The sequence below is a fragment of the Anabrus simplex genome, chromosome X (genome assembly GCF_040414725.1).
Source record: "Anabrus simplex isolate iqAnaSimp1 chromosome X, ASM4041472v1, whole genome shotgun sequence".
NCBI lineage: Eukaryota > Metazoa > Arthropoda > Insecta > Orthoptera > Tettigoniidae > Anabrus > Anabrus simplex.
In genome coordinates, this window is record NC_090279.1 from 203422861 (window position 1) to 203449725 (window position 26865).

A 26865-nucleotide genomic window follows, 5' to 3' on the forward strand; every position below is an offset into this window, starting at 1 on the left:
AAACTTTAATACTGCGAGATATAAAGAGAAGCATCAATCCATTCTCACTGTTTACTAAGCAAGGATCAACCATACAAAGCACATTCTTAACAGATCGTGCCTAAAATGTAATTAAAAAAGAGAAAAACACTTACAACTTGCGAATCCCAGACTCAGACTTCTTCCACGGAGCGTCGTCTGGCTCGAACGGGAGGGGACCTTGTACAGGAGGGTCTTCCTCTTCACTTGTGGGTCTGAAAGAGCAGAGAACACGCTTCACTAACGGAATATAGCACATTTCATTCAGAAAGAAACTGTACCTTTTCAGTGTCAACTCAGTTAGTGAAAAACAACCCACATTATTAAACTGAGAAATGCAGGTATGTTATACTGTTATAGGTGTTATAACTGAGTGGTGCTTGAGAGACTGAAAAACTGTAAACAAGTAACACCAAGGAAGCAAGCATTTTACTCTACATTTCAACCATTCCAAAACCTACAAGACAATGTCCAGAAAGTCTTGCAACAAATATACAAAATTGGGAAATAATATTAAATCAAATTCTGTGGGTAATGAACTGTGAATAATAATAATAATATTATTGCTTTCATGCCCTACTAATTATTAAGCCCGCTAATATGACTTGTTTTTTTTTGCTAGCGGTTTAACGCTGCACAAAGGTTTTCTTGACATCAATGTATAGGACAGTGGAGGACAAGGAACCGCCAGTGTGACGTCAACTCACTCTGCTGTTCAGACTCGCAGTAAAAAGGAGTTCACCTACCTATGTTGTGTCACTGCACTCTGCACTGCTTTCTCGCAGCCAAAGGGGAAGGGCAAATGGTCTGAGGAGTGTGTGATGCAGAAATTTTGGAGAAAGACTAAACAGATTTGGTGTTAATGACGCAACTGATGTCTTGGACATCGTAATATTAAACCAAAACCAGGCAGACCTCATTTAATGACAGACAGGAAATGTCAAACATTGCAGAGGGTGCTTGTAAAAAATCGCAACAAGTCAGCGGAAGGAATCGCTCATGCTACCAGCAGCCCAGCCAGCACAATGACTGTGCATCGGGTGTTAAAAAGAATGGGGTACAATGGTTGAGCTGCTGCTCATAAGCCAAACATTTCTGTGGCGTAAAGAGCTGCATCACTGGAGACAAGTTATACCCTGCGGCAATCTGATGGAAAGGTGTGAATTTGGCAAATGCCTAGAGAACATTACCTGCAATCATGTGTAGTATAGAGGAGGTGGTGTTGCGGTACGGGGGTCTTTTTCGTGGTCAGGGAGTGGTCCCCTCGTTGCACTTAAGAAAACTCTAAATGTGGAAGGATATGAGATTTTAAACTGTTATATACTGCGTACAGTAGAGGACCAGTTCGAAGACGAAGATTGTTTGTATCAGCATGACAATGCACCCTATCATAAAGCTACATCTGTGAAGCAACAAGCTGTTTCTGTGGATCGGTGGTAGAGTGTTTGCTTCCGGATCCCAAGATAGCGGGTTCAAACCCGGCAGAGGTGGTTGGATTTTTGAAAGGCGGAAAAAAATCCATTTGACACTCCAATGAAAAGATATCTGGTGACACATTTGGTGTTTACCTGACAAAATTAATTAAATCTCAGCCATAGACACCAAAGAGAGTTATGGTTTACTCGGTCTGCCATCTAGTAGGCATATAGTAAAACAAAACGTCGAAACTGACGAGCAGACAGCCAGATGGCGTAAAATTGAAATGTCTGCATACGGTAGCCGAGGCCATACGATTATTATTATTATTATTATTATTATTATTATTATTATTATTATTATTATTATTATTATTACTGAGATAACAGTTTATGGACAATAACATTCCTGAAATAGATGGGCCTGCCCAAAATCCTGACCTGAACCAAATGAAACACCTTTGATATGAGTTAGAACTTCTTATTCCAGACCCCAGCGTCCAACATCACTACCTTCTCTGGTTTTGGCTCCTCCACAGACATTCAGACACCTGACTGACAGTGTTCCCAGCAGAGTTACAGCTGTCATAAAGGCAAAAAGTGGACCCACCCCATATTAATATCCAATAATACAGAACATGATATGGGTAAAGTCGAAGTGCAATTTCAGATGGGTGTCCAGATAATTTTCATCAGGTAGTGTATATTGGTTTAGTGAAAGAGAACTCCTAACAGCTTTAACTACACCAATAAAAACATTTATTTATCTACACTGATGAAAAATATTGCACACAACAAATTAAATGTATCACTGCACTAAATAAATTACAAAGTGGAAGTAAAACAAAATCCAAATTTTATTGTTTATGGAGCTACTGAACATTTACTTGTGTATGATGTCCAATAAAGAATATATTTTATTTGCTTCACATTACATCATCATTGAACCCTTCTGGCACGCTGGGAGGGTGGTTGTAACGGTCTCTATCTACAAGTGTTTTGTTGTTAATGAGAAATTACCAAATCCATCCTCTGCTCCCTGCATCTTTCTTTAGTTTTTTCTTGGACTTCCAACCGGTCTTCAGCATGTTAGTCTTCTTGGTATTACTTTACCCTGTGAGCCAACATATTTGTAATGTTATAAGTAAGGGGAAATTAATGCTATCTTACTTGGAAAGCATCTCAGAGGAGAGATGTGTTCATTGCAATGTCTAGGAACCCACCATTCTGCCCCTAGAAGTACATTTAATTTTATAACCTAATTAAGATTATTACACACCATTTTCATTTCTGAAGTAGCAACTTGTATTCCTATTGGCCACTGTAAAGTGGCACGCGATGTCCTTCCCAGGGAGAAAGTTATATTCCAGTTTCCAACCACAGCACAATAAAAGTGCAAGTAAATGTAACATATTAAGAAAACAATGTACAATTCGTGAGGAATTCGTGCACCTGGGCGTTTAAGGGGAACAAGCTCTTGGTCCAAGGGATATCCCACAAGACATCCAGCAACAATAATCACCACCACCAGGTATCGAAACGTAGTTCCTAAGTACAGAGGTTGCCAGCACTGAGCACTTCTGGAGAACATCCTATCCGAGAAGGCTGCAAGCGAGTAAACAAAAGACAGTCGTTACACGTGTGTGAAAGTCTTGGCCCACGGGGTACAGTAATGATGAATCCATATAAGCACATGGTATTCTTGCACTATTCATTCTTTGAACATGCCCAAACAGCGTAAGTGTGGAAGATGTTAGTCTTTCTTCCACAGATTGTACCTTAACAAGTAACTCCCGTATTATTTGTAATCAGCCACAGAAGCTATATTCTTGAATTCTTTTTTATTTACATAGCACATTATACCAACCTAACTCTTAAACCTTGCTTCTTTCTTGCATTTTCCGCCCCCTCTATGCATGCTCCATTATTGGGGACCAATCTCGCCACCCCCCCTCGGTATGGCCCTGACTGAGGGCCACGGCATACTGCAGGATTTTGCATTTGTAACAGCAGCAGACATTAGCATGATAAAAGAGCATAATTAAGATAGGTCGACACATGCAGAGTTTAGTGGCTCTAATTCAGTTGCACAAAGGAAACACAGCAGCACAACTAGTGTCACTATTCATGGACATTGGAGTCGGGTCTACCTTTTGGGACCAGTTCCCTTCTTTCAGTGAATTCAGACACCACCTTTAAATTTGCTAGCTGGCTTTGTGTGCAATTCAGGTATTAAGTTTTCTTTCGTAAGTCAATATCACTCCAAGTGAAAATGACACCACCATCTAAAAATGGCTTGTAGAAATCAGGATACAATTTCTTGAAGTGTATGAAGAATGCGAATACCTGCACCATCAAAAAATATCTTATCTAAAAGACAAGAATAAAAGAATGAAGCTCTACTATGAACAGTTCCTGGAATCGACATCACTGCTGCCAAGGCTAAAATATTCAGTATTTGAAAACACAAGATTTCAAAATTATAAAAAGGAGGAAATTCAACTGACAAAATTTACAAGCCTGCAGTTGGTACGATTTCTGTACCAGACAGCTTCCTGAAGGGAACTGTGAAGAAGAGAGCGAAAAAAAGACAATGATATGTGTTTAATGAGGGCTATTACATTTCAAGGAAAGCAATAGGAAACTATAGCTTTCCTCCTCTCCCTTGCACACCTCTTCATTGACACCAAGTCTTTCTACGACAGATTGAGGCGCTGGTCTTCTGACCCCAACCTGGCAGGTTCGATCCTGGCTCAGTCCGGTGGTATTTGAAGGTGCTCAAATACATCAGCCTCGTGTCAGTAGATTTACTGGCATGTAAAAGAACTCCATCAGGAGAAAATTCCGACACCTCAGAATCTCCGAAAGACCGTCAAAGTAGTTAGTGAGACGTAAAGCCAATAACATTATTAACATTGCAACCACAGTGCTGCACCAGAAATATACGGAAACAGTACCTATTTAAAAATCACGCTTCGTACTTTATAACTAGTGCAAGGGAACTGTGGCAAGGTGATAGGATTTCAAAATTCTCAAGGTATAATTGTAATAAGTACGTTGAATCGTCAGCCCATAGGCTGGTTCGTTCCGCAACAGCCGGAGTACCCGGAGAAAAACCTGTCCCGCCTCCACTTTGTCCAGCAGAAATCTCACATGGAGTGACTGGGACTTGAACCACGGTACCAGGTGGTGAGAGGCCGACGTGCTGCCGCCTGAGCCACGGACGCTCTTTACTGCTGATAATATTAAGAGATTTTATTTCCATCGAAAGCGATACTCTTATCTGCAGGCAATTCATATTCATTCTTAGCCATATTTAAGTAATATGTAGGGAGACGACAGCTGACCACCATTTGGCGCACCGCACCGACGAATTTCATTGGTTAAGAATTAGCCATCATCATCATCATCAAAGTCCCATTCCAGTCGCCCAGGTGTGGTTAACAAGCCTCCTACACTCCTTTCTGTCCTTCCACTTTTTCTGCTCCCTTACTTCTGCCACATCCAATCCAGTGTCTCTTATGTCCTTCCAAATCTGATCCATCCACCTTCTTCTCAGTCTTCTAATTGGTCCCTTTCCCTTACCTTCTCTTTCTAATTCCCTTCTTGCTACCCATTCCTTTCCCATTCTTTTTACATGTCCAAACCATCTCAGTCTTGCTTTCTGTATGTTCTGTTCAAGACCTTCAATACACTGAAGTGATTGGGTGGATCATTAAACCTAATACTAATTCTTAATTAACCTGTATCAATGATCTATATGATGAAGTTTGTAAATTGCAAGATATTCACTGGTTGCGACAAGCAAAGAGTTGCAAAAAAGATATTTCTATTTCCATTTTCGAACCAACATTGGAACTTTAAACAACATCCAGCTTAACACCAGCTGAACACTGTTTATACAATGGAAGATTGTGAACGAATTAGATGTTGTTTAGGTAGACGTTGTCTAAGGCTTAAAACTAGTCATTGTTTCTGAGATCGGCCCACTGTTAGTATAAATACTTATGCTGTAAAAATGGCATCTTTTAATGCCAGTAAACTCTGCATTTGTTAACCGACCTTAAGGCTACAAGAGCTTACATTATGTGTCAGTATGTGCAGAAGAGAAGAGCTTACGACTAGGTGCATGCAGGTGTTCCATGCAATCGAGCAGTGCTCATGCTTACAGGCTGGGTTTTCTTCCATCAGGCGGCGGCCGACCAGGGCCACAAGAGGGGGGAAAATGAGAGGGGGCTTGCTCAGGGAGCGCGATGGTGGCAGGTTCGATCCACTGAAGAGATCTTCGGTAACTACCAACATAACATAAGCGTGGATTAAATAAAAATCACAGAGGACATCAGGAAACTGTGTCTTGCTTATCTTGAAAGAGAGAGGAACTTCTGTAAGCAAAAGAACATTCTACTTGTGGTGCACATGCAAATACATGTGTATGTCAGGCTGCTGAACTTACAACAGATGAATTACATGGAATACTGTACAGTATTGAGCAGGTGAATATATATTTAAAGTAAATTTCCTTGTAGAAATTCAATAAGCTTGGAAAAAAAAAAAAAAAAAAAAAAAAAAAGGCTACTTATCTGTAAACAAATAATAACTCTCAGAAGTTTAATGAGTTTACTTAGGTCCACAAATCTACTTTTACAATCAAAATTCAATAGCTTTAATATTTCTGACTAATTTTTCATATCTTAAAGAAATTTTCTTTTTCCAACAAAAGCTTATTTAATCCTTATAGACCTGAATGTGAAGTAATTCACATTTTAATATAATTTTCTATTTTTGTGTGTTCTTTTAATCTAAATTTGTATATTTTAATGTTTTTAACATTGATATGTTGTTGGACAGAGTGTCTACCTGGAATTAGCATCAATTTGGCATAGACGATTTTGCGTGGAAACGAAACAGACAGCATAGTAACCAGCCAACCAGTCTTCGCCATCTTCTTCCTCACGTTATTACACTGCCTTCTATATACAGTAGGTAAAAATGGCGCCATGTTTTAAAAGAGTTTCCACTGTCTTTGACTGGTGTTTTGTCTAGGTCACAACGAAGCCCCGTACATACGGAAATGTCAACGAAGGCAGCAGAATTTCTCTCATGATACATATCTTGTGAATATTTATGGCCCTAACATTGTGCGCTAAATCAGCGACCATTCTGCTGGACGCAGATCTTGTAGTGCTTTTTACAAGTTGCTCACTGGCAAACAAGACCGAATTATTATTACAGGATATTAGAATCATTCCGTATTGACGGTACAAAGCAAAAAATGAAATGTATCCTAATTCAATACAAAACATAATTCCATCATTAGATGGAGCAATAAAATTCAAACATGTTTCAACCATTTAATTTTTTGCTTTGTACTGTCAATACGGAATGATTCTAATATCCTGTATTGGGAATGCCATCCAGGCAGGCAAGAAAGCTAACCTTTATTGCAATCTCAAAATAAAGGTTACCAAATTAGGGCAAGACTTATTTCACTGAAGATGACTCAAATGAGTCAAAACATGTTTTAATTTTATAGCTCCATCTAATGATGGAATTATGTTTTGTATGGAATTGTATGGAATTAGGAGGATACATTTAATTTTTTTGCATTAAGACAAAATTAGCTGGAACATGTATAATTTCCAATAACGAACCAATTATATTGGAATCATGAATTTGCCCACTCAGGACAAGTATTTCAAGTTCCCTTTGCAAAGAGAAATTTAAAATCACAAAACTTAAATAACTTTTAGATGTCGTGTGGCTGTTGCTATTGTGGTGCAGTCCTTATGAGGCAGACCCTTCGACGAGGGTGGGCGGCATCTGCCATGTGTTGTGATGTGTGAGTGGCAGGAATGTTGGGCACAGCACAAATATCCAGTCTCCAAACAAACACAATTAACCATTTGGGGTTAAAATCTCTGACCCGGCTGGGAATGGAACGGGGTTCTTCTGAATTCTAGGCATTGTCCGAAATCACCCAGACTGCTTTCAATTTTCAGTAAAATGTGCGTAAACACTATTTTTCGCTAAATCACACCAAAATTCCACAGCAATCTTTTATAAACACTTCAGTCAGTTGATCTCACTAAGAACCATAGTTATAATGCATTCCTTCCGGCCGCGACAATCGAAAGTATCCACTTAATGATAATGCACGAACTTTCAACAGTGCCAGTGCACACGGTAAATTTTTCAAAGTATGAAGTCTATTCGTAATAAAAAGCGCAGAATGCGGGAAACGTGACCTAAAGGACAAACTAAAACGCGCGCGGAAATGCAAAGCACCAGCGGCTCATTGCTATGCGACAAAATACAGCAAATCTACCACACTGTCCAGAACCACCTCTGTGTCCGAAATCGCCCCGTTTGACGGTACCAGTATGTAGAGGAAAGATTCACAATTGCTGTAGTTTTAGTTTCATAAAAATTACCAAGATACTGTTTTCCAATTAAATGCATAGGGTGATAATTATAACAATGCCTATAGGGCAATGTGCTAGTGCCATCATAGATGTGAATTTTGTGTTAAAAAAAGTTTAATTATTTCTAAAATATTTTTTTTTTTTTTTTTAATATTGAGCATTAAACTTGAATATAATGGTCGTATTAATCTAATTCATAAACTTTTTAAGTTTTTAAACAAAGAGAGCAAGAACTATGTAATTACATAAAAATCCAGACTCTACTCATAATTATTTGGTTACGATGTTGGTGTTTAAACCGATACCCACTGCAAGGAAACTTGTGATAACAGACCAACCACCACAAACGTCAAGAAAGTTTCTTGGAATATTTTCAGTGCCAGAGTATGCGTGTATTTTCCCCACATACCCCAGCACCTTACACATTTTCTTCATTCACCTAGCTTGAAAAGTAAATACAAATTGGATACACTGTTGTTCATCCCTACAAACCGTATCATGCAGATATTCTTACAATCTTAAAAATCTGATCTACTTAGTCTAAAAGTAGGAGCACAACAGATGATTTAAGTTTCATATTTCATCAAAACACCTCTGGTGATCCAGAAGATCTTAATGGATTTCTTTTATAGACCCTTGTTCAAACGAGCAGGAAAAAAAAAAAAAAAGTGATCATGTTTGGGATTTTAAACCAAATACATTTCTCTGCAGACAGGTGTGTTAAACAGTTACGCTAGGAATCAACAGATGTCTCAAAAGACAGAGTTGTGCAACCTCTCTTCTGTATGTTGGTCATCCAAGTGGAATGCGTGGGAGAGTGGGTGGTTCCGATTTGAATTACAAGGAAGGATATGTTTCACATCTTCCTTCTTAAAATCAAGACTGCTTTAGGAGAAGAAAATTCTTTTAGTTTTTTAATACAGAATGAATAGGAACTCATAATAGGATAAACATAAGAACAGGACAGTGTGAAAGGAGTAATAAAAAATAAAAGGAGACAAAGAAACATGTAAGCACAAAAAGACAAGGACAAACTCCACATCTTCACAACACATTGCAGTCTTCAAATATGAGGTCGGTTCGAAAAGTTGGTGGACTATCTCTGTAGACAAAGAAGTACATTTGAACATTATCTCATTCAATATAATTGCCTCGACCAGCAATGCACCAGTCCCACAGTTTCTGCCCATTTTGTAATGTGGTCGCGAAGTCGTTTTGCAGCAGCAAGAGGATAACTTTCACGATTCATGTTTTGCTACATTTCTTTTGTTCTCTGTATTGACATTTTTCTAATCCTTAATTTCTGAAGACTTTTCTATATGACAATTATTTTTATATTCTATCTTACAAATTGATACCTATAACCTTGTTCAAAATGTTGTTACCTCAAGACTTCCAGAATGAGTGCATGTATATGCTCTCCAATATGTTGTTTCTTGTTATGTTATTAAACAATACGATGGGATGAAGTATTGCAAGATTGTTCTATCATAGGACTTTTAATGTTGTGTCTTAAGAGTGTTTCGTAGACTTCATGTTTTTGTATTCAATGGCCCAATGGGGCCAAAATGTACCTATTATGTAAATTTAATTACTTTCCTTTAAGACACATTTTATTGTATTGAACAAGGTGGACTAATTATATCATCATCATCATCATCATTTCCCTTTATCCAGCTGTAGCCGGGTAGGGGCAAATATGGTTCCTCTCCACTTTCTTCGGTCTTTCCACCACTCCTCCTCCTTTCTTTATTGTACAGTCAATACGGAACAATGCAAATATGAGACTCTTAAATTGCAATGAAGATTCAGCCCGCTTCACACCCGACCTGGTACAGGAACAGGAAAAGTGCTGCTGGACCCACGCACTGGTCAGAATTGAAACTATGGCCATCTTTGTAAGAAAGGAGAAATTTGGCTATTATACCCCTCCAATGCTAAATCACAACTAACAACCTGTTTGATCTGTCATCCAATACTGAAGCTGCCGTTGACTTCTTCTTGACCTTTTCCCAGTTACCTGATGAGGTTCACGTAAAAACTTGCTAGAAAATTCACAAGAAATTCTACATGGAATTTCAGAAAGTTGATGGTCAGATGCCTCATCCAATCCCAACCCTAACCTTGTCCCTGTGGGTGGGGGTGGTAGAATAACACCCGCGGTATCCCATGCCAGTCGCAAGAGGGGACTGAAGAGGGCCCCAGAGGCTCTCAACCTGGGAGCGTGGTATGGCGACCATGGGGCACTTCAGCCAAGTCCTGGCATTGCTTCCACTTACTTCTGCCAGGTTCCTCACATTTATCTACCCTATCCAACCTCTCTTTGTCAACTCTTGTTCTTTTCCGACCCCAATGCTATTAGATAATGTTATTGGCTTTATGTCCCACTAATTACTTCTTAAGTTTCTGGAGATGCTGAGGTGCCAGAATTTAGTCTTGCAGGAGTTCTTTTACGTGCCAGTAAATCTACCGACATGAGACTAACGTATTTGAGCACCTTCAAATACCACTGGACTGAGCCTGGATCAAACATGCCAAGATGGAGTCAGAAGGCCACCTTCTCAACTGTTTGAGCCACTAAATCCAGCAATGCTGATAGGTTCCAAGGGCTAAGGAGTCTCACTTTCATGCCCTTTGTCATGAAAAGTTGGATACGTTCCATTTTTTCTCTTTGATTAATGATAATAGAGGTTGGTTGTCCAGTCGTACTTCCTCTTAAAACAATCGCCACCATCACCTGCGTTCACTTTTGTGAATCTGTGGTTGTTTGTAGTGTGAAGCGCTGTATATAGAGAAGTTAACCAGATGCGGCTAAAAGCCCCAGCTGGCTGGGAATCGAACCCAAGGCCCTCTGAATAGAGAAGTCACTATGCTGACCATACAAAGAAATGAACATCTGGACACAACAGGTACATGCACAAAGGTAGAAAAAAGAGAAGTTACTGGGCATCCATTTAATACATGGGAATTTGCACATGGCACAACAATACTTCAGCACGACAACAGTCAATATACTCACATAATGCACGTATATATAGAATGTTCTTACTTACAGAAGTTGTATTTGGGAAAGCAAATCAGGATAACTACACATATCAATGAAAGATCATTCAGCTACTTCCTTCAGCCCTTCAAAACAAATAACTTAAGTGTTAAGTTCAATATCATACATAACACTGTTGAAGAAGCAGTGCACATCAACACGTCTTTATAATAGACAGAATGGAGAATAAGAGAACAGGACATTTAAAAAATTCATGTTCAAAATCTTGGTTTAATGTGGACTTAAACATCAACAGTCCACAGTATACTACCTGAAAGAAGCCAAAGAGTATTGTTCCGCATCAACAACAGTGTTATAGCACTGCTGCAAACACGAATGAATGCCTGACAGCAGATAGGCCATCAGTAACAATGAGGTTTAAGGAACACAGGGAAGTACAATGCCCCTTGTAGAGGATCCATAGATCCTCAGAAAAGGGATGCTAAAAACTCTGGCCTCTTTTTATATATATATATATATATATATATTTTTTTTTTTTATGTTATTCCTTTAGGTCCCTACATTAGTCTGAGTCACTGGAGCAAATATCTTTAGAGCAACCAATACTGACTAGTTCAGTTCAAATCCTCAGTGTATGTCCTGTGTCTATTTTATTTTATTTTTCTCAATTGTATTAATCTTTACCATTTTGACATAAATATGTCTTATGGCTGGGGGGTCAGACAATGTTACCTAGCAACCGTGCAGGCTGTGATGTAAGGTATGGAACGATGGCCAGCCATTGTTATATAGCAACCGTGCAGGCTGTGATGTAAGGTATTGATGGATGTCCACACAATGTTACCTAAAGAACCGTGCAGGCTGTGATGTAAGGTATGGATGGATGTCCACACAATGTTACCTAAAGAACCGTGCAGGCTGTGATGTAAGGTATGGATAGATGTCCACACAATGTTACCTAAAGAACCGTGCAGGCTGTGATATAAGATATGAATGCATGGCCAGACAATGTTACCTAAGAACCGGGCAGGCTGAGATGGAAGATATGGATGGATGGCCACACAATGTTACCTAAAGAACCGTGCAGGCTGTGATGTAAGATATGGATGGATGGCCACACAATGTTAGGCAACAACTGTGTGGGCTGTGATGTAAGGTATGGATGGATGGATGGCCAGACAACGTTACCTAAGAACCGTGCAGGCTGTGATGTAAGGTATGGATGGATGGTCAGACAATGTTACCCAACAACCGTGTGGGCTGTGATGTAAGGTATGGATGGATGATCAGACAATGATACCTAACAACCATGCAGGTGGTCATCTGAAATTAGCAGCCATTGATGGATGGCCATGACCAAGAGACCAAGGGAAAAGTGGTTTCTTTTTTGATTCTTCTCTTTCCATGTGTTTATTCAACTGCCGCTTCATTCTACCACTCCATCCAGGCTACGGTAAGCAACGATGCTTGCTGATAAAGCTGGGAAGCAGGAAAGAACTCATCAGGATCGGAGAAGAAACGGATGTAGAACCAAGCTTGATAAGGAGAAAACCCATCTCCGTGAAGAAACGAATGTTTGGAGATGTAGAGACTGTTCTTGTCATTTTGTGTTTTGATGTTTGTCTTCGTGTCTCTCCCTCTTTCCACATCGACCTGCCATTATGTTTGCCTTATTATGGGTTCCTTTCCTTGTTCCCGACTCTCTATACGTCATTGTATTTATTCTAAAATGTGTTTTTATCACTTTATTCTTCCTTACCTCCATTACTTATGAGAAATATGTTTATTATTTCTGCTTGGTTTTCTCTATTCTCCAAAAACGAAACAAAAGCCCACTTTCTCCATATTATAAAGACACTTATAAAAGGAAGCTGAAAATAAAATATACAGACCATGAACAAATATTTGCACAAGATCTACTAAAGTACTTTGCTGGCATGCAGCGAACAAAAAATACTGATGCACAGGAGCTGTACAAGAGAGACACAAACCACGAAAGCTTAACACATACAGTGAAATCTCATGCCTTCTAACTTAGCACGTCATGAATTCGGAATCCCGATTACTATAATATTGAATCCATAAAAATATACCACATGACTTATCGAGTCACAATTTTCACTATTACTGCTTAGTCACAATTATAGATTGAGATTTCCCACCTATTCAATACTTGATATCTTTGAGTGTATTTTTAATGTGAAAACTTACACTCAAAGATATTAAGTAATGATTAGGTAGGAAATCTCCATCTATAATTGTGTGTTATACCATCAACACGGACCTATAATGAAATTAATAACTTATGAGATTACTGCTTAGTACGATCACATTTTTCCCAGCTCTGAAAATGTTCGTCATCCCTTGTGAAAGGAGTGTGATTTCCAACACAGATAAGAGCTCTTGCCACTGGAGTCAGGTCAGGGAAATTTGTGCGATAAGAGGAAAAGGCCTTGAATTAGCAGTGAGGTCGCTGAGTAACCCAATGAGCTTGTTTGTGCTTGTATTTCGCATTCCAGCCAGAAGTTAGAAATTTATTTTGTGGTCAACGTATTTTCAATTGCATTTGCATTTAATATAAGGTTGTGTGTTTTTGCAGTTTTGTCATGGTAGTTGGATGCCTTGAATTCCATGTAATGGGTCTTTTTAAAGTTCAATGTTAATTCTGTGCGGAGTGGCACATTGAAGGGTAGCAAATACTTGTTGCACGATAGCTTAGTTATGCATAAGGGAAAAGTCGTGAATTTATGGCGACATGCTTTATAAGATTTCCTTCTAAACTACATTAGTTGGTTCACTTTTGATGTCTTTACATAGCTCAATGACACTTTTTTTCCAGCAGTCTGCCATTTTCTCCAAATATGATATTTAAACCATTCCTGCGCCTGCACTACAATAACTATGGCCGGTTTCTGAAATGACAATTATCTGTAGATGGGTAGTTACCAGTGACTTAACATGGTGATATTTTTAAAATGAGTTTCCGAAACAACAATTATCGACTTTTTCACAGTTATCTCCGCGAAGACTGGTAACTGCAGCTAGTGCTGTAGTTACCTCTATGTTAGAACTGATTCCAACAAATACCGCTATGAGGCGCCACTCCATACCGTTTCGTACAAGGTCTTATATTACTTTCGTAAACATTAGAAAGTGATAATGAAGTGGTTATAATATATTTACAGTCATTCATTGTAGTTTTAACGTGTTTGGCTGTGCTGGACTCAACAACATTTCGGTTAGTACGTTTACTTCCATGTTATCACTGGCTTTAGTCACTGATTACACTTGTATGGCGTCATCTGTCCCAGCTGTTTAGGTTATAATCTTCTCGGAGCATGACGCCTCTACTGTAGATATATCTTCCAATACGGGAAATAAATCGTCAAATAAAATAGAACTCGAGTCGAACGGTTTTTCATCAGGCTCTAATTGATCTTTCAGTGCAGCTATAATGTTAAGATCTCTTTCGTCATGCTTTGAATCATGAGTCCCACCAACAGTTACCGTAGTGAACACAATCTGAAATTATGGAGGATTTACCATTAATATTTACATTTGTACCAAATTATAAATATCTTAGATACCGATATGCATTTAATATTAACCTGCTGAATAATAAATATCGATTTTTCATTGCTTTTTTTAATGCCATTATATCCTGTAACCGGTGACGTGAGGTCTCAGACTCGTAATAAACATAAAACATCTGGACTTCTTTAATTAAAAGTCTTTCAGGGAGCTGTAGTTTGTCATCTTATCTGTTTCAACACGCTTCACACCCTGAGTCAGGGTTAGCTCGCTACGTTCGATTGAAGTTCTCAAGTGGACTTCACGTCAGCAGTTACAAGAGTATTTTTGTCAATGCATGTTGCATGGTCAGTGTAAAAAAAAAAAAAAAAAAAAAAAAAAAAAAAAAACCGGCAACAGTTGCAGCGAGAACAGATGGATATAGCACCATCAGTGCAGAACTTCAGTGTCGGAATCATAGGTTCCAAAGTGTGCGGCACGTTTTCATTTATGTGATTATTTTCGTTTACGCTTGTTCTGTTCTGGATCAATGAAAAGTGATCTGATTGACAACAACGTTCAAGGTGAAATTTAAGACGATGTCTGTATACTGTCAATAAGAAAGAAGAGGAAGTAATATATACCTAATTTTTGCATCATTAGATCGTACGTATTTTCATAATATGAGAGATTATTACATGCTGAATCAGACTGATTGACATGACTGTGTACGTATTTGCCAACCATTTTTCATTGTAGAAAACTTCTGCTAGTAAAAGTAACTAGATATTACCAAAATAACCCTAAAAACATTTGCGTAGAGACATCTATCAGAGGACGAGAGGTACTAAACATGACGATAACTGTACTGTTTATTACCAGGGCTTATAAATCTGGATTTAAGTTTCCGGAAACTCATTAAAGTTAACAGCACAGTTAAAGTTACAAGCGCTTTTAGGTAACTCACAGGTAACTGTGGTGTACCAGAAACCGGCCACTAGTAAATCATAAATGCGAATTACATATTGTAAAGGGAATTCTTATTTTAATAAGATTATTGAGAGGGTATAATAATTTATGTTTGATAAGGCTTACATAAATACCAAAAAAATATAGTTCCTAACTTTACGACTAATTCAGTCCAACAAACGCAAATGCTTATTGAGGGTTATGTTGTATAGAAAAATAATAATAATAAAAATATGATTGGATTTATGTCCTACTGCTACTAACTACTTTTACAGTTTTTGGAAAACACTGAGGCGCCGAAATTCTGACCCGTATGAGTTTTTTTATGTGCCTGTAAATCTACTGACACAGGGCTAACGTATTTGAACACCTTCAAATACAACCAGACTGAGCCAGGACTGACCTGCCAACTTCGGTGTTTTATAGATAGGTATATAACGTTTTGGACTTTTTGTAGAGCTTTTTATGGTCAACAATTGCCCTGGACATACTAAGGAACTACTGTTGACAGTTTAGGTAGTTTAAGCCAAGAAAGCTCTCAGATGGCCATTTCTTCTTTTTGACCCATTTCACTAAAATCGCCACTGCCCAGCTCCCTTTTGCTGTAAATTAGTGTTTCATACACCTAAAGCTCCTTCGATAAATGCTCTATACAACAGTGAAAATCGCACCCAAATCTGCTTGGTGGTCTTAGAGATTAGCCAGCACAAAAGGCTATACATATGTATTCCCTTACTTACTATACAATATATGTTTCCATGATAAGTCCAAAATTCTCAAATACTAGTCAGTATGTTTGTACTTACGATTCAACGGCCTTGGGTCGATACATCTCGAGCTCGTCCTCTAGGTCGCTCACCCTTGCCTTCAGTTCGTTTCTCTCGTGGAGGATCTCTTTCAATTCTGCCGTCGTGAAGCGTGGACGGTTCGGATCGTCCATGTCATACACAACTTTGTTCGTGAGGTCCGGAACCTCAGACTAGAACAGAACAAACGTTATTCCTACTACTAACATACACTATGTCATTCATCAGATATTAATTGATGTCCATAGTTTTATATTACTATGTTATTCTACACCCACTTGAACGTAGCTTATGTAATATACATGTAGATGCACCCACTGCTTTAGTTGGAGAAAGACAATTATTTCCATTAGTTCCGAGACATTTCATCAATCATTAATGTAAAATTTGCAAGGGCTGTTTCTTTATTAACACAAACTATCAACTACAACCAATACAAAAGAAACATCTACAGTCCCTCAATGTAGTCCACAGCAGTGTGTACAAGCCATTGCCAGTGATACGGAAGCAGTAACATCCCTGTAGCAGCGGCTGTTCTCTGGATGGTGTGAGGTGGTGGTGGTTGCGGTGATAACTGTTTCAAGAGGAAGTACAACTGGACACCCATCCTCTATAAACACTCATCAGAGGGGTAGCGTGCCTGCCTCTTACCCAGAGGCCCCGGGTTCGATTCCCAGCCAGGTCAGGGATTTTTAACTGGACCTCAGGGCTGGTTCGAGGTTCACTCAGCTAAGTGCTTACAATCGAGGAGCTATCTGATGGCGAGATGGCGGCCCAGGTCTATTAAGCCAAGAATAACGGCCGAGAGGATTCGCCGTGCTGACCACACGACACCTCATATTCTGCAAGCATTTGGGCTGAGCAGCAGTCGCTTGGTGGCCATGGCCCTTTGGGGCTATTCCGCCATGCAGTTTGGTTTTTAGACGGAAAAAAGTGGAAGGGTTCCAACACTTTGAAAAATCAAGGTACTGGTCAAAGAAAGGAAAGGACCATGAAGGGCGCGGAAATGTAAGACTCCCTAGGATTCGGAGCACGGTCTATTGGCTGCAGAAATTCAAGAATAGTATTTTCTTTCATCTTCAGTATCAAATCAAAATCACAGGGACTTAACTCTAGGAATTACAGAACACTTGCCAGCCCAATCAAGCATATTCGTCAGCCACCTGCAAAATGATATGAGGGGTCTGCAGGAAGCTTCGTCGCTTCTTGCACAACACTTGTCACAGATGATGTTCCAAAACCGAACAGTAAGGCCCAATACACAATGAAAATTCGACATTAGTATAATTAAATAAAACTTAAATCCGTGAAATTGAGATGGGGGGCATACACAAAGATGTTGCAAACGTACATACTAGCCAATCAGAAAAGGAAAGTAAAGGTCTATACAGCTGTCAGCAGATTTTAAATAGCTGCTTGTGGCCAGACAGTGAAATGGATTATGATCATACACCAATATAAACCATGCTTTTTAAAACATTCCTCCATAATTTAATTCCATGTGATTTTTTTGTACAATTTGTTTCGCACTGATACAGATAGATTTTTTACATAAAATCAACTTCATGGTCCGTATCGCATTTTAACAGACTTACAACAACGCCTTTTCATTTTCCACCTTGTCGATACATTTGTTGCTTATGGCAACTTATTGGTTAAAAGTGATACATGTTTCGTATATTATTAATATCTTCAGCCACATAACACTGTTTAGATGAAAAAATTATATATAGAAGAAGTATCAATGCTTTGAGAGAAAGTGTCCTTAAAAACAGCGTAAGAAGATTAAAAGAAAAACATAAAAAACAAAACACCGCTTTCAACTGTAATAAGAATTTATATATTTTCTCATGAGTTTTTTGTTTTTAATGTCATTTAATCTTCTTACACTATTTTTAAGGACACTTTCTCTCAAAGCATTGATACTTTTTCTATATATAAATATTTCAGCTAAACAGTGTTATGTAGCTGAAGATGTTAATAATATACAAAATATGCGCCACCTTTAACCAATAAGTTGCCATAAGCAACAAATGTATCGACAAGGTGGAAAATAAAAGATAGTTGAGAAACAGATGGATCTTACGGCGATGATGGGATAGGAAAGGGCTACGAGTGGGAAGGAAGCGGCCATGGCCTTGATTAAGGTACAATTGCCTGGTTGTGAAAATAGGAAACTATGGAAAACCATTTTCAGGGCTGCCGACAGTAGGGTTGAAACCCACTATCTCCAGGATGCAAGCTCACAGCCATGCACCCCTAATAGCATGGCCGACTCGCCCGGTAAAACTAGAATTGATATGTATTTTCTCGTATCAAAGAACCAAAATTTAACTGTTTATAATCTGACCGATTAACCACACCCGGGCGACTGGAGTGGGACACTGATGATGATGATGAAGAATCTGACCAATTATGTCATTCAAACTGTCAGCATTAATATTACAATGTTCAAGACGTGAGTTGTATTATTAACAACAGATCTGTTTTTCTGCTTCTCCTAAATTGCCGCATCTCACACGCCTTTAAGCATTTCCACTTCCCGTATGGCTGCGAGAAAGCAGTTCAGAGCATCGTGATGCCACACATCTCAACTCCTTTTTACCGTGAGCCTGAACAGCAGAGTGTGCTGACGTCACACCACCGTTTCCATCCTAATTTTCAAGACAGAGTCCAAGACCAACTAAAGCAATGGTATCTGAAAAAACACGTAACATAGAACACCTCCTGTCCACTCCTTCCTTACCTTCTTGACTGGAGTATATCCAGGCTGCAATAAAACAACAGTAGGTCTATAGAGATATAGATCATATTTTACATCAATAACAATCAATTCAAAAGCATGTAACACATAGCCATAACTAAACAGCTCTTTTGCAATATTTGTAGCTGCTTCACAAAAAAGCAGGAGACAATTTTGTCATTTAACACGAGTACAAATATATATATATATTTTAAAAAAACACATTGGTGAATTTTTGATATAAATAATGTAAAAGTATCTTAATGCTTCAACTTCAGAAAAAAACGTAAAGCATAGAGAGGCTGTTATTAATTATCACAACAGTGATACTGCCATACAAAGTTACGTAGGCAAGTCAATGGGTATCTGCATTTTTGCTCCAATTGCCTTTAGGTTCGTTCTATGGCACTGTGTGCTCACTAGCCGCTAGATGGCACCATTGTCTACGATAAATGTATTGATTAGGTGGAAAGTTCCTATCTTTATATTTGTGATTACTAGAATCATCGATACAGATAATGAAGATAATAGATCATAAAATCAGATCAGTACAGCTTGCACTGTTGCGACAAAGACAGCCACGCCATTCTGTGTGTGTACCAAGGAAGAACAGCATTCCATAATCCATTTTTTGTGGCCTGAGGGTGTACCAGGAGCGGATTTTCATAGGGGTGGTGGTAGTGGTGACTATTGTTTTAAGGGGAAGTACAACTAGGCAACCATCCTCTTTATAACACTAATCAGAGAGAAAAAATGGAAGGGGCCCGACACTTCGAAAAATGAAGGTATCAACCTAAAAAGACAAGGACCACGAAGGGCGTGAAAATGAAAGACTCCCTAGGCCTCCATACGTAATACTGTCGGGGTCTGAAAAGAACAAGAGTTGACCAAGGGAGGTCAGATAGAATAGATGAAAATGAGGAGCCTGACACAAGTAACTGGAAGCAATGCCAGGAATCAGATGAGGGCCCCGTGGTCACCAACCCACACTCCAAATTTAAGAGCCCCTGAGGCCCCTTTCAGTCGCCTCTTAAGACAGGCAAGGGATACCGTGGGTGTTATTCTACCGCCCCTACCCACAGGGGCACGGAAATTTATAGAACACTCACTCTTCTGTTATTCAGGATCATATCACGCGCTTGTTCAATATTTGCATCAGTTACGGCTTAAAATGGATGCCCGGATCGTTCCTCATCCTTCACGCTTGTGTAACCCCTTTGAACCGTTCAATCCACTGGTAAAAACTTCACTATGGCAAAACATTGTCCCTGTATTGTGCTGAAAGCCTTCTGCTGACACTTACCACAGACGTAGACAACAGTTCCATCTAGCGGCTGGTGAGTACACAACGCCATGGAGCCAACCTAAAGCAATTATAGCAAAATTGCAGATACTTATTGACTTGCCCTCGTATTTTGTTCCCTCAGAACAGACGCACACAAAACTGATTAGCCTAAGATGTGTTCTTAAATTTAAGCCAAATATTTCTTCCTAAACCCAATATCAAGAGATATTTGGCATTTTTGTTTCAACCTCCAGTGCATTCAGGGATTCTGAAATGATTTGTACCATATCTAAAAAGTAACCTTTAGCTTGTACTTTCTATAGAATTAGACACAGAGCATAAACAACACCAACCAATTTTTTATGCACTACTCTTCAGTGTAAAGTGTGTTAACTCATTCTCGTCATATGACGAGCTGTGGTTGTGCGCACAAATCAAATTACGAGCTCAGCTCATGATGACGCAGAGCCTCGCTTATCTTTATAATGCCCTTTGCAATATAATTTCTAACAATACACACTGTAGGGAACTAGAGGCATGTACTGTTGGTAAACAACGCTGTCTGTATTTCTGCGTGACACTGGAATTGTTGAATAACAGTTTATTTTCATCGGTATTCAGTATTCATTATGCAGAGAACCAGTTTCGCTGCAATGACGAGAGATTGAAAGCAATTGTAGACATTGTTTAGATGGCGATAATGGCAATAATGACATTTTGGAAAATGAATCAAGGTCATAATCTTCATGGCATAAATGCAAATTTTGAGTGAATTATCTTTATACATGTTTTTTGTGTGACAGGTACGTTCAAACAATGGGCAGAAAAATTAAATCTACTTCCACAGTCAATAATGTGGTCATTTATTGCGACTTGAATGGGTTAGAACAGTCAATCATTTACCGGGCGAGTTAGCCGTGTGATTAGAGGTGCGCAGCTATGAGCTTGCATCCGGGAAAGAGTGGGTTCGAACCCCACTGTCGGCAGCCCTGAAGATGGTTTTGCGTGGTTTCCCATTTTCACACCAGGTAAATGCTGGGGCTGTATTTTAATTAAGGCCATGGCCGCTTCCTTCCCACTCCTAGGCTTTTCCTATTCCATCGTCGCCATAAGACCTGTCTGTGTCGGTGCGACTTTAAAAAAAAAAAACAGTCAATCATCATCACTGAGCGCTTTCAGCATGACATGTAGGAGGGTTGTAAACTAGCCACCTCCGACGTTGGCTGTCCAAGTATGTTTCAATGTCTCTAGCTCTAGCTAGAGCTGACGGACTGAACATACATACAAGCGTTGCATATTTTTCTTACTAATAAACGTGGTAGATGCATTGTATTAGTATACTGCACATATACACTCGTTCCAAGCCGTAGGAATTTCTTCCTGCATTTCACTGGCATATTTCTTCACACTCATCGCCTTTATGATCGCTCTTGCTGGTTATCTACGATTAAAACCTGTCAAGAAGCCCCATGGTAGCACGAATAGAATAGAATGCTCGAATAAACAAGAACAGAACAGTAATACACATATTTCAGCGGTATTTTATTCTCACTAGTATATAATTATATAACGGATAATAATTACTAACCTCATTCAGCGCTCATGTCCGTAGTGCTGTGAGAACATGAAGTTCGCATGATACAGAGCCACCTCTTGCATCTTTCATTGAGTCATTTCTGTCTGTGGTAATGACAATTCCAGCATATTCTTTTGTAAATATATACTTCATTTTAAAACTTTCGTCATCTAGGAGAAATGGGTCACTCCGTCTCTTAAAGTGTTTTATTTTACGAACATGTCCAGCCTCCATAAACTGTAAAAGTTCTGTGTCTTCTACGTTACAAATATCGTGGAGATCATCTTATTTTCCATTCTTTCAATGTGTATTTAATGGATAATTCAGATATTTCACCATGATTATATTACTGCAGACAGTAAATTCCACAAAAATAAACTGATCGCTCGTTTCTTTTGTCACTCGCTGCTATACAAAGCTTATACACTGTTAGTAATTTTATTTATAATGAAGATAGATATGCTTAGTCCAATATTTTATTTAGACAGTTTATGGGTAATACTGTCTGGCCAGGGTTACTGCTAGTGGATGGAGCAGACCATACAGCCAGCAACTCAATGCCAAGTGTTGAGCAACAGTAAACAACCCGACTCTCTAAAGGGGCCATTGGCTTCGGGCAGAGAAGCTTCTGATCCCCCCTAGTGGATGAAATGAAGAAATGCCAATGAAACCCAACAGGCAGTATCTTTTTTCCCTATTAAAGGCAGCCTCATTGAAACCTGCCAGTTAGGTATATGCCTTGAGTGTGACGAGCCCACCGTAACAATGTCCTACATAAAATGTCAAAATGGATCAGAACAAGGAGCTAGAGAATACCCCAGAAGAGATACGGATGTCTTGCATCTTCAGGGGAAAGTGTAAGAATTGGATGGAGGTCAGTGATCCACTACCCAATATTTTATTTAGACAGTTTATGAGGTCCCTAGATAACTGACTGTAAAAGTACATAGGTTGGTTTTTAATAAAGTTTTGGCAACCCTGCTCCAGCACTTACCAAAGTTTGCTGATCTTTGGCCCCTTCCCCCTCCATGTCCAATTACAGGATGCGAACGTGTGTTGGACATGTCTCGATCTGGTCACCCACCAGTAAGTACAGACTGTGTCTGCATTAGTGCAGATGCATTGGATGTGACCTTAATGCATACCGATCTCTGGCCGTTAATGCGGCGTACTAATGTTCATTTTTTCTTTTATATCTGCAAGCAGCTCTAGGAAGAAACACTTCATGAATAATCCACCCATCATTCTCCATGGCACATAAAGCAGGAGTTGTGTCTGAATTGTTCAATCCCTGGGGGTGCTCTATCACTCCCCCATATTTTCCGGATTTAAGTCCCTGTGACTTCGATCTAATCCCTAAGATGAAGAAGTCACTACGCGGGAAGCGCTTCCAAAGAATTGAAGACGTTTCGCAGGCCACCGACCACTCTCTTCGCACCATCAACCGACTGGGCAATGCCAACGGGATCCAATGACTTTCACATCACTGGGAACTCATTGTACACAACGCTGGTGATTATATCGAAGCCCTATGGATCTTAGAACCATGTATGTATGCTATGTATTAATAAATAAAATAGACCAACCCTTGTAGTAGAAGAAGTAGTCTACAGGTAAAGCATGTAGTACATACTACTGGTATCTACAAACCAAAGAAATTATTTGTGGTAGATATCAAGAACTCTTGCAAGGGATTTACCTTAGTTCCATTTTGAATGTATGAAACTAACACATCGTAACTGGAAAAACACATTACAGCAATCGAAGACGACCTGAAAGGCCTAAAATATTGTGTCAACAAGAACAAGATGTAATGAATATGACTAAGTGTGTGATTACTGTCTGATGGCACAAACCTGCTTGAAGCCATGAGCTTGGAGGGTAAAGGTGGGGGTTACTACTGCTGTGCTACTGGAGGTGAAATGAAGCCTAGCCGCCAGCTACCCTGTTGACAGCAGAAGGAGAAGCGTGGACAAGGGCATTCAATTACCAAGAGCTGGGGTGAACACTTCCATAGCAACTAGGGAAGTGAATGTTCCTCCCCTCTCACTCACGCTGGAGCAGATAGACTCATTCACATACGAAACTCACTTTGTGTACAGCTTAGGATTTGTTCCATCAGATAGTAATCGTGCTCTATCTCCAATAATGATACATCTCTTGAATTGTTTACTATATTTAATTCACCACATTCTGATTTCTTGGATTTCAAACTCATAACAGTACAAGTTAATCTATATAACTGAATGAACCATGTATAGAAAAATAGGAACATTGAAAGGAACACACAATAAGATAAACACAATGACAGGTTAGTGTGAGGAGAGGGAGAAAAAGGAAGAAAAACAAAAAGACAAGGACAATCTTATTTGATGTAAATATCCCACTATGTAATAAATCCAGGTCCACTAAGAATAGAAACCCTAACTCCCATACTAGCATCTCACCGCCTCTCCATTCCCCTCCCGCTTCCCGCACCACTTTAATCATCATTCACGCTGATAGCCTCTGCTCCTATATTATGCTGATGATGCTGGTTGCTTAAAGAGGCCTAAAATCTAGGTCATCGGCCCCTAATGGTATGAAATAATACGAAATGTAATGACGATTTGAAAGTCCAATATTCATCCACTGACCAGAATTCAAAACGCGATGATGAAGAATGAATGGACAAATATTAATTTAAAATAATCAGCGGATTCAACTCTTACTGAAAGTTGAAAACAATCAACGGATCAGACTCTCAATCCCCGCTTTCCAAAAAACTATCATAAAACAATAGTAGTACTGACCAAGGGCTGCTTCCACAGCACAATCCTGAATCGATGCTTGTTCTCTAAAAGGGTTCAAAATCCAGGTCAACAGCCCCTCATAATGGTACTTATCACTAGGAAAGTAGAATCATGGTATTTCTCATGTTGCAGCTAATCACAAGTAGCATAGACTCACGGTGTTCCATATATTATAGTACTATGCACAAGTATTGTACATCACACAGGTAACGCAGACCTATAGAGTTTCTCGCATAATGGTGCCAGTCAAAGGCAATGCAAACACATGGTGTTCCTCACATAGTGTGTACTAATCATGGGTGCCAGTATTCCTGTGGTGTTCCTCACACAGTGGGTTCTAATTATAGGCAACGCAGACCCACAGTGTCGCTCATACAGTGGTACTAATCACAGGCAATGCCCAGAACCGTGGTGTGTCTCACATAATGGTACTAACAATAGGCAACGTAAGCCTGTGTTGTTCAGCATATAGCGGTACTAATCACAGGTACTGTACAACCCACAGTGAACCGCTCTCTGCTGCTACTAATCACAAACCTATCGTGTACCTAACATAGCGGTACTACTCGCAAGTAAAAGCAACCCATGGTGTTCCCCGCGTGATGGTACTAATCACAAGTAGTTTCATGGTTCAAATTCAATCAACCCTTGGTCGCCCCTTTGAGTCGCTTCTTATGACAGGCAGGGGAAAGCCTGGCTGTATTCTTTGTCCGCGTCCCCCACCCGCAGGGAGTGGTTTAAAAAATAACCCTCGTATTATTTAAATTGGCCAGACAACTTCTTTTTGTCTCTTTTCCTATTGCTTATTCAGCTCTTTTCTTATTCTAGACTTATCCCATATGAAGGCTGAAGATCTGTCAAGGTGGCACAATGAGTGTTGATGTCCACCCTCCTGATGTAGCTGGAAGCAGAAACAAGCTCGTCGGGGGCTGAGAAGAAATGGATGTAGAAGAACTGGGATTGACGAAGGGTGTGTCTTATCTATTTCAAGACGGCAGTGCATGAAGATGTGGGGATTGCCCTTGTCCTTTTGTGTTTTATTTAATTTTCTTCCTCTCCCAACACTGATCTGTCACTGTGTTTCTCCTATTCATGTTCCTATCTTCCTATATACAATATGCTTGTTCCTACTTACAGAAGAGCGGGTGTGTCATGAAGAAGGCAGGCAGTTGTAACTCACGTGAGACTTTGCCAAGTCCTCGTTCTCCTTCTGAGCTAGCCCCAGCCTTTGGCGCAGAACGGTCAGCTCTCGGTGCTGGTCCTGCAGCTGAGCCAAGAAGTCCGCGCGCTCGTCGATCAGGCCGCGCACCTGCGCCTGGCTTGAACGGTGCTTACGCCGCAGCTCCTTCCCCAGCACTGTGAGCCTCTCCACCTGGGAGCTTAGCTGGCAACCACACAAACACATTAGTAAGAACAATTATAAAAATAACATGCACATTTAACATAAACACAAACAAGAAATCATTTACACAAATCTTAGACTTTCAAGGCAGATGCCATGATTATTATGGAAGAATAATTTCAGGCTAGTAAGCCACTATACAATTAGCTTCCTATCTCCCAAAATTTCACCAGAAACTTGCATTTGGCATTTTCAAGGGACTGCTCTCTCTCCGACAATCACTAGTGCTGTTCTATGAACCAGCAACTACTAACCATACAATTTATCAAACAGCTTCAAACCCCTCGGCACAACTAAGATGTGAATAGCACAACTGCCACAACCGTACCCTATTCATGTGTATCTCTTTTTTCTGAAAAATTATGGCTTCAAAATTGGTCTACAAAGTACATGTGGGAAGTAAGTAAATCAAACTTGATTAGAATCTAAATACTTTTTAAATAAAGCCTTGCGATTTCACACAATAGATCACATTTTATCATGTACCAAAACATGTTACTGAATATTAACAAAAGTATTAAAATTTGTACAATTCATTTTGTAGCCAAATAGGCTCCTCAGCCGAGTTCACTTACTCTTCATGAACTGAGCTATCCAGGCACGCCTCACCTTCGGTTTTAAACGGCTAATACCCAGATTTGTTGCACTTCAAATTGTAACATTTCATGTGTAACACCCGATCCATTATCACATACTGAAGCAGTTCATTTTCAACTTCATGAAAGTGTTCACTTTTCAGCCCCCCTTAATGCCTTTCTCGATTTGTTGGCGTTTTAAGGTGCAACTTTGCTTTCACCTGTAAAGCAAACTGAATCGCTCAAATTTTAAAACTTAACATAAAATTTGAACTCTGCTCATTAGGCCAAGGTACATCCTTGGATGCAGAATTACCTACCCGCCTTTCACATAACAGATGCAACCTA

At 39.5% G+C, this 26865-nt stretch overlaps 1 protein-coding gene across 2 annotated transcripts in view; it reads right to left on the reverse strand.

The window, feature by feature from the left end:
- The window catches only part of Rilpl (Rab interacting lysosomal protein like), a 67038-nt gene that overhangs the window by 22440 nt on the left and 17733 nt on the right, over positions 1-26865 (reverse strand). The window contains exons 4-7 of one of the 2 annotated variants that reach the window (XM_067158576.2): positions 25721-25924; positions 16145-16317; positions 5603-5725; positions 135-233 (exon numbers count right to left, since the gene is read on the reverse strand). In XM_067158576.2, coding sequence (XP_067014677.2) covers positions 135-233; positions 5603-5725; positions 16145-16317; positions 25721-25924 — 599 coding nt within the window. The remainder of the gene's footprint in view (positions 1-134; positions 234-5602; positions 5726-16144; positions 16318-25720; positions 25925-26865) is intronic. The other variant, XM_067158577.2, reaches the window with a different exon arrangement.